The sequence below is a fragment of the Peromyscus eremicus genome, chromosome 2 (genome assembly GCF_949786415.1).
Source record: "Peromyscus eremicus chromosome 2, PerEre_H2_v1, whole genome shotgun sequence".
NCBI classification, from domain to species: Eukaryota; Metazoa; Chordata; class Mammalia; order Rodentia; family Cricetidae; genus Peromyscus; species Peromyscus eremicus.
This window is the reverse complement of record NC_081417.1, coordinates 72,184,688-72,199,566: the sequence shown is the minus strand read 5'-3', so window position 1 is coordinate 72,199,566 and position 14,879 is coordinate 72,184,688. Positions and strand designations below refer to the sequence as shown.

The 14,879-nt window shown below is 41.0% G+C and overlaps 1 protein-coding gene across 1 annotated transcript in view; it reads left to right on the top strand.

Annotated features, from left to right (window-relative positions):
• Positions 1–13,766, top strand: part of Abca1 (ATP binding cassette subfamily A member 1) — a 121,729-nt gene extending 107,963 nt beyond the window's left edge. Inside the window, exons 38-50 of the mRNA XM_059254355.1 lie at positions 1,089–1,204; positions 1,317–1,461; positions 3,101–3,224; positions 4,660–4,789; positions 5,038–5,158; positions 5,864–5,926; positions 6,600–6,706; positions 9,069–9,210; positions 9,521–9,655; positions 10,535–10,638; positions 11,159–11,251; positions 11,896–12,139; positions 12,765–13,766. Coding sequence (XP_059110338.1) covers positions 1,089–1,204; positions 1,317–1,461; positions 3,101–3,224; positions 4,660–4,789; positions 5,038–5,158; positions 5,864–5,926; positions 6,600–6,706; positions 9,069–9,210; positions 9,521–9,655; positions 10,535–10,638; positions 11,159–11,251; positions 11,896–12,139; positions 12,765–12,905 — 1,665 coding nt within the window. The 3' untranslated portion in view covers positions 12,906–13,766. The remainder of the gene's footprint in view (positions 1–1,088; positions 1,205–1,316; positions 1,462–3,100; positions 3,225–4,659; positions 4,790–5,037; positions 5,159–5,863; positions 5,927–6,599; positions 6,707–9,068; positions 9,211–9,520; positions 9,656–10,534; positions 10,639–11,158; positions 11,252–11,895; positions 12,140–12,764) is intronic.
• The last annotated feature ends 1,113 nt before the right edge of the window (positions 13,767–14,879 follow it).

Below are 14,879 nucleotides of genomic sequence, written 5' to 3'. Positions count from 1 at the left end.
GAGAAAGCTAATCTTTATATCATAGTTTTTACTGTAGCTCAAGGTATGGCACTTAGAAGTAGCACTGACTTATTTCAACTTAGTAATGAATTGAAACCTATTTTGTATGAATTATTGTTAATTAGGGTCTTGTTCATTCTATGCTAATGCACAGAATCGACTGTTTTGAACTTGAGCATTCTTTAAACTGCTGTTAGACTGCATCTTGTCAGCATTCATTTGCTTTCTCTTGATCCAGCAGTTGATTTGTTTAAAATACATCGAGTGCTTACTACATGTCTGAAGGTGTCTGGCTGTGCCAGGCAGAGGTCATTCAGAGATGAAAGAGCAAGTCCTTGACCTCAGGGACATCACTTGTACTCTCATGTATTTTCTGTCCTTCCCTGCCTGAGATCCCAGAGTCTGCTGCAAGCATGTCTTTATTTGAGTTGTTGATGAACACATTAAGTAGGATGGGACTGGGGCAGTCTGAAGCTGCCGTTCTTGTATTATCTGCTAACCCACCATCACTTCGTGCGTGTGCCCCCCTCTATTTCTCTTTCTCTCTGTCAGCTATGAATTTTCATAATTGTCCCTGGGTCAAGTCTTTATTTCTTCATTTTAATGCTTGAAGCACTGTCAGGACAGACTGTAAAATTATTCTCGGTGTGATGAAACAATTTTGACATTCATGTTATGAGTGCTTATCTCACAAATAGATTACATGTGAGATTGAACTTGGGCAGACCATAATACAGCATTAATGATGAAACAGACACAATCATCTCTGGGTAGAATAATGGAAGCTCATTTGCCTCCTGTGAAATTGAAATGACTCTGCCTGAGAATCCATCCTTCAGTAAGTTTACTGAGCGTGACACCTTGGCTTAGCTGCAGGAAAGACAGAAAGGGCATGCAGTTTATAAAATCAGCCAAGGGTAAAATGCTTGTCAAACTGTATTGTCCAGAATTTTGATTAATAGTTTATGTGGCTTCATTAATTCAGAGTTACTCTCCAACATGTTTATTTGTCCTTTCTTGTCTTATGATGGTGAAGACTTAGAATGTGTCTTAGGGGTCAACTTTATTTTTTTTCTTTTCTCTTCTAGTGCAATTATGTGGTTCCTGCTACACTGGTCATTATCATCTTCATCTGCTTCCAGCAGAAGTCCTATGTGTCCTCCACCAACCTGCCTGTCCTAGCCCTTCTGCTTTTGCTGTATGGGTAAGGCAGCTGTGGGTGGAGGGCTCTCCCGCCGGTGGGCAAGGCATATGGTACCCACTGCTCGAAGAAGGGCAGAAGACTCCAATGGATGTTTGCGTTTGTGCCTTCCCAGGTGGTCGATCACACCTCTCATGTACCCAGCCTCCTTCGTGTTCAAGATCCCCAGCACCGCCTACGTGGTCCTCACCAGTGTGAACCTCTTCATCGGCATCAATGGCAGTGTGGCCACTTTCGTACTGGAGCTCTTTACCAACAATGTGAGTGCCGCAGACAGAGCACCTCCAGCTGGCTTACACTCGGGTGCCAGAGGATGGTGGTTAACCTTGACCTTATTCCACTTGTCTGTAACACTGACACCACTGACCACTCTGCTTTGGCAGTGTCTGCCTTCTCTAGTTTATATAAATCTATTTCTGTCCTGCTATGCCTTGTATTTCTCTGGTCACGTATTTTCTGTTTCCTTTGATGATTTTTTTTTTTTATACTTCTTTCTCCTTCAGGGTCACTTTGTCAAAGATTGAACAGTCTGGCTTTGCTTTCCTATTTAGACATCATTTCTGGGTGATGCCATTCAATCTTAAGGCTTTTACTGCCGCTGCAGTATCTTGTTTTTATCTCTCAGATCTGTGCCTTCATTGTTTCCTGGAACTCCGGTTCTCACTGCCTAGTGGGTGACTCCGTTTACATTAATTTGTAGCTACTGCACACTAGACATGCTGTTACAGTCTTTCCCACTAGAACCTCTTTCTCTTGTCATCCCTGATGTACTTGAAGGCATCGCTGCCGTTGCTCATGATGCCTTTCTTGGACCCGTCCTAGATGCTTTGCTGTTTATTTCCATATTCATCTGAGCCCTTCCAGGTTCAAATCTCATAAACAGGACTCTTGCTTTTGCTCTGAAACCTTCGCTCAGCACACAGTGCCTTTTGTAGGTGTACAGCCCTTGTTGGCCAGATGCTATCTCACCGACTCCCAATGCTCAGTAATGTCAGCTGAGTTTCCCCTTAAAGCACCAGATCCCTGGAGGCCTGCCTTAAAATGCCCCTCTTCTATCACAGGGCTTGGGAGTGTTTACCGTATCTTTAAGTTTTATCTCTAATGTGACGCTTTGCTCATTTGCCCGAGAGGGGTCTGCTTTCTTTTCTGGACTGTCCGAACCCTCAGATCTTCCTTCAGTGCAGCACACATTTGGTTAGGCCAGCATTTTCTGTTCACAAGCTTCTTTTCCTCTGAGCGAGACAGATGATGAACATTTGCATCCTCCACTCCTTTGTTCAACACACCCAGCAAATAACAACTCACTCCACTGCTGGATTTCTTTCTCTTTTTATTTTATGTGTGTGGGTGTTTTGCCTGGATGTATGTCTGTGTACCATATGTGTGTAGTGCCCGAAGAGGCCAGACAAAGGAGTTGGATCCCCTGGAATTAGAGTTATGGCTAGTTGTGAGCCCCTCTGTGGGTGCAGGGTACCAAGCCCTGGTTCTCTAACCACTGAGCCATCTCTCCAGCACCAGTGGCTTGATAGTTAACCAACCTTGTCTTATGGGGTCATAATACATTCTGATGTAATTGAGAAGACGTTTTTGAAATTTCAACAAAATACTGAAACTCAAATATTGACCTAGATGCAAATGGTTTGCTTTTAAAATGCTAAGCTGATGTTTTGTTGTGGATTTGTGTCTGATTAAAAATAGCCAGAAGTTAAAAGTTTATTTACTTTCACATACTCGGCATCACTCCAGATTTTCTGAACAAAATGCCTGCTGCTGTTTATTGGTATCTGAATTCAAAGATCCAGGGAATCGGATGCTTTTCTTCATATCTGTATTTCAGCTTTGATAAAATTTTAGCGTAGACTATGAATGATGTTTCTCTCCCCTCCTTCTCATCTTCAGAAGCTGAATAACATCAATGACATCCTGAAGTCTGTGTTTCTGATCTTCCCACATTTTTGCCTGGGACGAGGGCTCATTGACATGGTGAAAAACCAGGCAATGGCCGACGCCCTGGAGAGGTTTGGTGAGTGAGGTGGTAGCTGCAGCACTAGCTTGGATGGAGGGGGTAGTTTGCATGGGCCTTAGCACGCTCTGATCGTTGCTTTGGGAAGAGGGTGTGACTGGGCATAGGGTGTCTGTCCCCACGACACCCCTCCAAGGCGAATACCAACACAGCTGGTCTGTCGTGTCTCATCATACAGTCATTTATCTGCGCCTCTGATAGCATTGCCATAAATTACCAAACAAACCAACTTTGGGAGCAGGAAAATATGGGCGTTTGTTTGAAACTAATAAAATACCTGCTGCCACACGTCAGTTTGTCAGATCGCTGGGAAAAGCAAGCCACAGCTTTGCAATTAGATAAGGCCAGAGATCCAAGAAGAAAGATGTACACTTTGATTCTCCCAAGAACTATAGGCCTTCTGTTGTGTTTCACTTGTCTGTAAGGAGATAATTTATTGAAGCTCTTCTCTAGTTTTCTAATGGCTAAAATGTCTCCTGTCGTTATGTGATTATTATTCATTTGCTGGTTAATTTGGTTAGAAGGGTCGTGCTACTTAATAAACATAGAAGGAGGGATGTTTTCAGTTTAGCGATACAAGGGAGACATATGAAGAATTCAGGGATGTTTTTCTAAATCCTGCTAACCAGTCACTAGGTTACATTAAATGCTGCAGAAATGGACATCTTTTGAATGTGTTTTCTAATACTTGTTACTTTTAAAACTTAGAACTAAAAAAATCTGACCCCAAGAATTACCCGGGATTTTTGGCCTTATTGGACATGACTGGTTTTTTTGCGGAGGTGGAGGTGGGGGTAGGGGGGCATGTCTCATTAAAAAGGGAATCTTAGCAATCCTAATGAAGTTATGAATCTAATGCAAATTGGCTCTGAAATTCTGACTGATGCCAGGTTGTATAATAGTTCTCCAAATCAAAGTTCAAAAGTAGACACTCTTGTTACTCTTTTTCTTCTTCTTGTCACTGGTGGTGGCCATTGATGTTTCTAGAAAATTACATGAAATTGAGCCCAAAGCTGAGGAAGGGTGCGCTCGCTCTCTCTCTCTCTCTCTCTCTCTCTCTCTCTCTCTCTCTCTCTCTCTCTCTCTCTCTCTCTCCCTCCTTCCCTCCCTCCCCCCTCTCTCTCCTCCTCCCTCCCTCCCTCCCTTCCTTTTCTTCCTTTTCTTCCTTTTTTTAATATAAAGGGAGTCCTTTAACTTTTCAAGTGTTTAAACAAATTTTACACTTAAACTAGCCTCACAGGTTAAGCATAATATTTACTAATTTAAATGAAATAAAACAAACAACAACAAAAAGCACCCACACCTCAAGCGCACTCTTTGTGCATAGCATTATTCTAGGTGCCCTGAAAGGGAATCTTCACTTCAGAAATAGGAATAATAGGGCCATGACTTCTGATGCCTCCCCCTGACCAGATGTCTGCATTGTGTCTCACAGGGGAGAATCGCTTTGTGTCTCCACTCTCTTGGGACTTGGTAGGACGAAACCTTTTTGCCATGGCTGTGGAAGGGGTGGTGTTCTTCCTCATTACTGTTCTGATCCAGTACAGATTTTTCATCAGGCCCAGGTGAGCTTTTTCTCAGTACTCTTGGAGTAACTGGATGGGGGCAAGGGGGAACATGTCCTGGGTGGCTGCACTGAGCTGTGCTCACACAGTTAAAGGGGTTCTCCTGTTGTGAGCATCCTCAGTTCCCAGCCCTGTCAACCCTAGCAATGGTGGCAAGTGGGCTTGGCAACGTTGCTTTAGAGACATGAAGTTTGCCTTGGAAAGTAGCTGAAATGTTTGATTTTTTTCTTAAAAATGTTTCTCCTAAGACCTGTAAAGGCGAAGCTTCCTCCTTTGAATGATGAAGATGAGGATGTGAGACGGGAGAGACAGAGAATTCTGGATGGTGGAGGACAGAATGACATCCTGGAAATCAAGGAGCTGACTAAGGTGAGGTCGCGAGGATGGTCTCGAATAGTTTGTCATCAGTCTTCTTCAGTTCATCTGCTGACTTGCTTAATTAAGAAAAAAAAATGCTTCCCCAAATGTGCGTCTATATCAAGTACAGTCAGTTTTATTTAAAATACACTGTGGGGACATCTTAATTTAAAAAAAAATCCAACTGAGAATACTTTTATAATGCAATCCTCACTCTCAGATTTATTTGTTTTGCATATTTACATTTATGTTAGTTATTAAAACATACTAACACTGTGTGTCTAGCCAAGGTGCAGAGAACAATTGATTTTGTTTCATGGCTCAAAAGCAACTCTACTTCCATTGCTCAGAAAGACAAGGTCTGCTTCAACCCTTTCCAAATTCCATGACCCTTCAATTTCGCTTTATTGTATTTAAGACATTTTATCATAGACTTCTACTTTATATAATTTAATTTTAAGATATATCACTTTTTAAAAAACAGACTCATGTTAGAAATAAAAAAGAAATTCAGTTTTGAGTTTCAGAGTCAAGTTAAAAGCGACTTGTCACAAAGACAGAGCGAGGCTCTTGGCACATCCACTGTGTGGCATGGCCATTTGATGAGTTGTGTTTTGTGATGTGTGTGGGTTAGAGTCCTGTGGGTTAGCTGCCCACAGTTGTGGGAGAGCCCCGCATCACTGAGGTGCATGGATTTCTGTATTTCCTTGCTTGCAGATCTACAGGAGGAAGCGGAAGCCTGCCGTGGACAGGATTTGCGTGGGCATTCCTCCTGGGGAGGTAAGTGCACTGTGTCTGTGTTGTGTTTTGTCTCTATTAATTCAGACTGTATCTACCAAATCAAACAGCAGTTGTCTGTGACTATATAACATGGCTCTTAAAGGTTTCTTTATTTGTGTCTGTGAGAAATAGTCACAGAGAGAATGAGAACCTCTGAGTCAAAACAGAACAATTTGGGACATTTTCAGGCAGGGTAAGAAAGCACGCGCATCTAGATCTTGCTTTGGGGATCCATTGAGAAGGTGAAATTCAAACAGAGTAAATAAAATAGATTTTTCACCTTTCGTATTTTTTGACTTTTTTTTTTAAATGTTTTTAGGGTAGTTGGTAGGTAGTGAGTTGTGACCAGTTGGATTTCTTTACTGTTCTTCACAGACTGACCTTGGTTCCAACTTGATGACTCGGTATTTATAAGTGTACCCACATACAACGAGGCCCATACATAAACACATTCTCTCCTCCACCCTCTTTCTCTCCCCAAACACACACAGACACACACATGTACGCACGCACAAACACATGATGTCTGAATATTGAACTTCTCATTGATTCTTAGAAATGGTGCTTTGGGATCAATGGCACATCAAATCCCAGCCAGGAGGCTATTTTATCAGGCCGTTCAGACTGAGGTTTAGAAGTTTGTTCGTGCAGCTCACCTAGTCTTGCTTTTCAGTGCTTTGGACTCCTGGGAGTTAATGGTGCTGGGAAGTCATCAACTTTCAAGATGCTGACTGGAGACACCACTGTGACCAGAGGGGATGCTCTTCTTAACAAAAACAGGTGAGAAAAGAAGCAGCCTGTATTTGCTGTGGAGAGTTTCTTTCTTCAGCTTTAAGAAACACACTGTTTCTGACTATCCCAGTACTAACTATAGTATTTACAAACTATTGAAAAACATTGAAATTACTTAGGTCAAAAGCTCTTAAAATACCTCTAATTCACTACCTGGAAATAAACACTGTTTTCATATTTTCTTGCAGTTTCACTCTTCCCTAGAACTTTATTTAGGTATAATTTTGCATACATATAATTTACTTGTCCTGAAAGAACAGATCTGTGATTTTTTTAAAGTATATTCAAGAATGAATATACTTTAAAAAAATGTATGAAATGAAATGTCCAAATTCCATGACCCTTCAATTTCGCTTTATTGTATTTAAGACATTTTATCATAGACTTCTACTTTATATAATTTAATTTTAAGATATATCACTTTTTAAAAAACAGACTCATGTTAGAAATAAAAAAGAAATTCAGTTTTGAGTTTCAGAGTCAAGTTAAAAGCGACTTGTCACAAAGACAGAGCGAGGCTCTTGGCACATCCACTGTGTGGCATGGCCATTTGATGAGTTGTGTTTTGAAACACATTAGAGACCTGTTAGATGGTACTTTCCTTGAGTATTCTAAAGATGTGGGGCTTCTCTGGGATTTTTATATGAATAAATGCATATTATGTGCCTTCTGAACTCTTTGATCAGGGCCATGTAGAAAGTACATTTTATGTTTCAGTGTAGTACATATACACAGACACATAGGCAGACATACACCTAATGAAAAGTTCATTAAAATGGCATCTACTGTGTACCCTAATAGTTCACATGCCAGTCTGTGTCATGCCATTTAAAAATTGCTGGCTGTGACCTACTAAATTTATTTCACAATCCAGTAATGGGAGGTTGCTCATAGTTCAGAAACACTGGGTAGAGGTACAGTCAATATTATTGTAGAGTCAGGAACATAATGAACTTATCCATCTCCTCCCATCTCTTGCTGATTTTTTTCTTTTTTTTTCAGTAGCAATCTAAAGGAGCCTTAAAAGAGTAGTTCTGGGAATAGTGATGACTCCCCAGTCTTGTTCTAGTACCAAGTTCCTGGAACATGCAGAGATGACAGTAACTGGCATACCCTAATGTTTATCTCAGCTACTGATTATACAACTGGCTTGGGCAATGTAGCTGTGAGAGCCAGGCACAGTGACCATGGGTATCTTAGTTATAAGTCTTGAGATGGCTGACCCCGAGAGTACTAAAGAAGCAGAGAGGACTGTGCCTATGTGTCAAGTTCATGGCTGTCTGGAAGTGGCTGAAAGGCAACCATTAGCCTGGGATATGAATGCCCAAATTTTCAGATAATAGCAAGTGTTAGTTTGACTGGCTTCATAGAACCTAGAGGTCACCCTCATAGGTATAAGTAAAATTATCTATATGTGTATTTTTTCCTGTTACCATGTGTTAGAGTGTCTATAATAAAATAAACAAATAGAGGAATAAATGGGAGTCTGCACTGTGTATTTAGTTGAATCAGAATGTTTGGAACGTGAATGTTATGGCTGAATCAATGATTGAGGAGCAGAAGGTGGAGAGCTCATACCCAGCATTTCTGGGCCTTCTGTGGTACCACATGGTCGTGAAGAAGCCTGGAGTAAAAGGGCACTTGGTGCATATGACCAGCTCACAGAGTCAACTTTGGGATGGAGACTTAGTGCTAATGTCCCAGATAGGTGTGACTGGGGTTGTCGGCAAAGACTGTGCTACAGTTGCATAGACTTGTAGGCAGCATTTTCCATCCAGCCTAACAGCTCCCAAATCACCACACAGAGATTTATTATTAATTATGAAAGCTCAGCAGATACCTTAGGCTTGTTAGTTACTAGCTCTTACAACATAAATTAACCCATTTTTTATCAATCTACTTTTTGTCTCATGGTTTTATTACTTTTACTCTGTATTGCCCATGCTGCTTCCTCTTCTGGCTAGAGACTCTCTCTGTCTCTGCCCTTCTTCTTCCCAGCATCCTTTCTGCCCTGAAGATCCTGCCTAGCTATTGGCCATGCAGCTTTTTATTAAACTAGTTCAAGTGACAAATCTTCACAGTGTACAAAAAGATTAGTCCACCAAACAGACTTGTTTTGAAACTGGACCAAGCTTGCGGTTGAAGTATTCATGAACTAACACGACCTAGCCAGGGCAGAGAGAGAGACCTTACTGCTCACGAGAATTGGCATCCGGGACTGAAAGGCTTCAGAAGCATGTGTAGATTGTGTTCTGTACAAGCATATTTCTTTTAGGAATGTCAGGCCAGATTGTCCCATCAGAATATCTCTGGAGACTGAATACCTGACTGCTCCTCTCTTCCTTCCCAGCATCTTATCAGATATCCATGAAGTACATCAGAACATGGGCTACTGCCCTCAGTTCGATGCCATCACAGAGCTGCTGACTGGGAGAGAGCACGTGGAGTTCTTTGCCCTCTTGAGGGGAGTCCCAGAGAAAGAAGTTGGCAAGGTATTGTGGGAACCAGAAAGCCAGACTGTCTCTTTTGACACCCTTATATCACATAGCTTCTTCACACGTGATGGTGACCTGAGACCTTTTCCTTGCTTATGCTTCAGTCCATCTCTGCACCCACTCTCATGGTGGGAGATGGGAGGGTAGGCAAAACACAGGCTAGGGGGCAAGGAGTGGGTGCAGGTCCTACCACAGGAGTCTCTTCTCCCTCCTCTGGGTCCTCAGAGGGACCTGAGACCTGAGTCCCACTCAAGCATGATGCCAGTACTGCACCAGACAAAAATCTAAGTGCTTTTTCTCTCTCTAGGTTGGTGAATGGGCAATTCGCAAACTGGGCCTTGTAAAGTATGGAGAAAAATATGCCAGTAACTACAGTGGAGGTAACAAACGAAAGCTCTCCACAGCCATGGCTTTGATCGGTGGGCCTCCTGTGGTGTTTCTGGTGAGTGTGAGTGGAAGGGAGAAGCTACTCTTCTGTCTTGAATGAGGATGGTTTATCTGAAGTCACATATGGGCCCTTGTGTCCTGGCATGGTGACGGCACGTCAGTCTGCCACTGACTGCTTGGAGAAGCAGAGCGAAGCTTCTCCCACAGAGCACACGGGGTGACCCTGCTGGACCTTCACAGGCTCCCAAATAGACATGCTCCAGGCACCTTGTTTCCTTGCCTTGGGTAATCCCTACAAGTATGGCTAGAGCTGAATGTGTGATTTGATCTTTCTCTGGAACATTCTGCATGACTCATGACTGCATGTTCATCCTCCAAATGTAGAGAGTGAGGACACTGATTCAAGGTGACCACAGTAGCCACTGAACCATAGTTTTGTACATACAGATAAATAAAAACCATGTCAGGCTGGGCAGTGGCCCTTGACCCTCCTTTTGTAGAAAGCACTGGAGGTGTGGGAAGAAGTCCTGAGTTGAGGCTTTAATGTTACCTTGACCATGTGAATATGAGATTTCCATAAGATTAGCAAGTATAAGAGAACAAGGAGTGATTTAGGAAAAACTACAAGTAACAGTTTTACCTAAACCTTACTCTTCAAAAACAGTTTTAGATAAAAAAGTTTTTTTGTTGTTGTTGTTTGTTTGTTTGTTTGTTTTTGAGATTGGATTTCACTTATGTAGCCCTGGCTGGCCTGGAACTCATATGTAGACTAGGCTGGCCTTGAACTCACAGAGATCCACATGCTTTTGTCTCTCCAATGCTGGGATTAAAGGTGTGTGCCACCACACCAGGCATGATCTTTAGCATTAAAAAAAAAACTGTCTTTGGTATTTTTTCCCAGCAAATAATTGAACTTGTTTTATTCTAATTATAGGATGAACCAACCACAGGCATGGATCCCAAAGCTCGGAGATTCTTGTGGAATTGTGCCCTAAGCATTGTTAAGGAGGGGAGATCCGTGGTCCTTACATCTCATAGGTCTGTACTATATAGTCTCGACTTCTGCAGTGTGTGATTATATTTGGTCATTTTATAAAAATCAGAAAATAAAGGCAAAGACTGAAATAGTTATCACCTGGAATTATTTCACTTCAAGATAACTATTATTATCATTTGTCTGTATATGTTCCAGAGTTTTCTTCTGCAAAGCTATAACTACTTAAGTATTTTACAAACAAAAAAAATGTAACTATAATGTGAGTATTGAGAACATTATTTCAAGTCATAAAATTTAGGTGGTCCATAATTTCTTATAGCTGGATTTCATGAAGATCTACTTTAATTTATGTAACTTTTCTTTGTGCAAACATTGGGATTATTTCTACCTTTTCACAATTCTAAGGCACCTGACAGAGAACAACATCATTTCTGTGTCTTGGCAAGAGATGCCCTAGGATAATGGGGATCTGTTTCTTTAAAGTACCAGGTGTCATGGTGATGTTCCAATGCTTGAGGGAGCATCTCTCTGAAAGGAAAACCTCATTCTGTTTTCTCACAGTATGGAAGAATGTGAAGCTCTTTGCACAAGGATGGCCATTATGGTCAATGGGAGGTTCAGGTGCCTTGGCAGTGTCCAACATCTGAAAAACAGGTAACAGAGATAATTTTTCTTTGGGATAGCACCCAGTGAAATGGTTGATTTTTATTCGTTGTTGAGTGTATATATGGTGGCTTAAAATAAAAACAAAAGAGCATAGTAAAAAGCACATGGACTTTGAAGAATAAATGGGCAGTAGTCCAATTCTGACTTGACCATGTACTGGTTGTGTGATTTGTGGGCAAGTTCCTTAACCTCTCTGAGAGGTGGTTTCCTGGGATTCTTCTGAATTTTGTTATGTAAATTGAATTTAATAATTCATGTGCGATATTATGATAATGAGCACACACTGTGGAGTTAACAGAAATGGATTCACATCCTTGCCCTACCATAACTCAGGAGTTAAGTTTGGGACATGGGCAGGTGACTAAATTTCTTGGGCTTCTGTTTGTCTGTGTGTCAGACTTCATGGGTCCACATTGAGGATTTAATGGAATCTTGTCTTCAAGGTTCTGAGCATGACAGTAAGCATGACTTGGTATTTGGTCAATAAAACAGGTTCCTTCTCTCAGAAACTGCTCTGTAGGTCTGCCAGAGATCTCCCTTTCTCAGTACAAGTTGGGTTTCTGGGGTTAAGTATCCTCTTGAGAAGTTGTCTGGGAGTGCTCCATTTGGATGTATTTTTTTCTGGCCTTCAGGTTTGGAGATGGTTACACAATAGTTGTACGAATAGCAGGGTCCAACCCTGACCTGAAGCCTGTCCAGGAGTTCTTTGGACTCGCCTTTCCAGGAAGTGTCCTTAAAGAGAAACACCGAAACATGCTACAGTACCAGCTTCCATCCTCCTTGTCATCTCTGGCCAGGATATTCAGCATCCTCTCCCAGAGCAAAAAGCGACTCCACATAGAAGACTACTCTGTCTCCCAGACAACACTTGACCAAGTAAGCCTTCAGTCAGAAGTACTTTAGCTGCAGGGTTAGGATGCCTGGTCTTTCCTTCCCACCGTGAGCCTGAGAGAAGTTCAGCCTGTCTATGCTTTGATTCCTTCTCTGTTATTACTGCCTATTCTGTATAAATCTCTATGAGCACATGCAAAACAGTGATGCTTTCTTGTATATGTAGTTTTCGTGACTGTTGTAGCAGCAGTCATAATAACTAACATTTATTGTTTATCAACCATGAGCCAGACATTTTGCCAGGTGCCTTATCCCTACTAAATAACAAACTATACCAGAATTGGTAGTTAATAGGTATTCAGGAAGTGTTTTTTCTTTTCCTTTTAATTAAGCCTAAATATGCCAGAGTGATGGTTGATAAGTAGATGATTGAGCAGTTAGTGGTGTGGGGGTAATGTAGAAAATAATTTTTAAGTGTTTTTGATGTTTTTTAAGTATTCTCCCCTTCACACAGCATTTTCTAGTTCAACTACTTACTCAATTCTGTGTACTCCTACCTGACCTGATTTCAACACAAGAAAAGAAATGCAACCATAAATAAAAAATGATACTACAATAACAAAAGAGCAAGTCAAGAGGTATTCATGAATGTCCATCTTCCTTTTGACAGGTATTTGTGAACTTTGCCAAGGACCAAAGTGATGATGACCACTTAAAGGACCTGTCATTACACAAAAATCAGACAGTTGTGGATGTGGCTGTCCTAACGTCTTTTTTGCAAGATGAGAAAGTGAAAGAAAGTTATGTATGAAGAGTCCTGCTCATACAGGGTGAATGAAAGGAAGGGAGAGCTAGATCTTCCTTTGCACTGTGTCAAGTGTTCCAGAAGAAAGAGTCCTGCATTTCTGCAGAGAAAAACCAACTGGAAACTGTACTGACACTATTCAATGCAATGCAATTCAATGCAATGAGAACTCACAATTCCATTACAGGGGCAGTGCCTTTGTAGCCTATGTCTTGTATGGCTCTGTAGAGAAAATGACTTGAAGTTAGTTCATTACCTTATACAGATGTGAAACTCTGGTATGGAACCAAGCAGACTATGGGTTTGGATTCATACTCTTTTGTTCCTGTGTATTCTCACTGGGATTGCAATAACAATCCATCAAATAGTCATGGCCAGTTATAATCAAAGTCAAAGGCACCCATTAAGCCATGCTGAACCACAAAATTGATTTCCTGGTGACACATCCATTGCTGGCAATGAGTGTGCCAGAATTACTAGTGCCAAGTTGCTTAGAAAGTCTGAAGCACTGAGGTGTGTCACACACACTTTTGTGAAAGCTCCCCCTTGCTGTCTATCAACATCATTAAATATCAGGTGACAAAATGGTGCCATGTGTGACTAAAGCCCTGCTTTGGTTCTCTCTTTGATGAGCTGCTGTTGTGGCTGTTACATGCAAAATGTGGATCTCTCTAACTACAGGAGACTTGGTTCTGTTGTTCGGTCTTGCCCGTACCTGGAGTCATGGGGCACCAGGTCATCTTTCTGAGAAGGTTTCAAACATTAGATCAGAGATATTAGAAACAAAGATCAGCACCCAACTGCTGGGGCTGCAGGCTGCCAAGTTCAGGGTGTAGCATGAAAGAGCTGGTGCATTTACATGTGGGAGGTCTGGGTCTGTTTGTCCTGACTATCTGTTAACACAACACGGTACGCTTCATCTCAAGATCCTTTATTATTTGACACAAATGTAGTATTATTGCTAGTATAATTTCTAACTTTTAATTAACCTAGAAAATGAAAAGGTGGAATTTTGACAAAAATCTTTGCACTATTAATATTATTTGGACTTTTTAAGTTTTACCAATGGCTTCTGGAACCTTGAACCATATGTATAGATGTTGGTGGCATAGAGGAACATGGCCACACTTCTTCATACCTTATTTTCCTTGGTAAATTTGCAGATGGAATGTATAACTAGTGCCTGGTGACCAGAAAACAACATGGTAGTCAACATCTCATGCCACATTGTAAGATCCTGGAGAATACTATTCATTTTGGTTTGTTGATTAAGTATTTTTGGAGTGTAGTCAATGTGTAGATATGTGACTAGGAATGAGGGGTGTGACTAGCAGATTTTCTGTGCCATGTGTTCAGCTGACTGATTTACAGATACAGGTGGTTTTGTTGAATCCACTGAAAGAATATGGCCACTCCCTTGCCCACTTGATACCAAAGCCAAGAAGGGTAAGTTAACAATGAACTCTTTTAAGGAGAAAACACCTAACTTGAAATTTCTTGGATACCACTTGTGCTTGTGACCTTTGGGACCTTCAAAATAATTGGCTTTGCAGGACACTAGACACCCACTTAAACCTTTGACAATCTCAAATATTTCATCTCTTCAATCTAACCAATCATAAAAATCAATGAACTATTCCACATGGAATATTTTTCAGACTTTTCCAACCCAAGTTTTAATGTTTTCATTGGCAAGCTATGTAAAACATATTATTTCCCTAATGTTCAATGTCATGTGTCTCCATACAAAACAAAAATTTGAGTGAATTCCTGCATGGCAGAGTTCAAGTAAGCTTTCACGGTCACTCATTTCTTCAACTTATTCTAAAACTTAAACAATACATTTGGAAGTGTAAGAGTTTAGATCTATTTCAAATTAGATAAGTTTATAGACTATTGTTATATAACTCATTGCTTGAAAAGAAAAAGGACTATTTTGATACTAATGTCAACATAGCTTTCAAAAATGACAATGAAAAT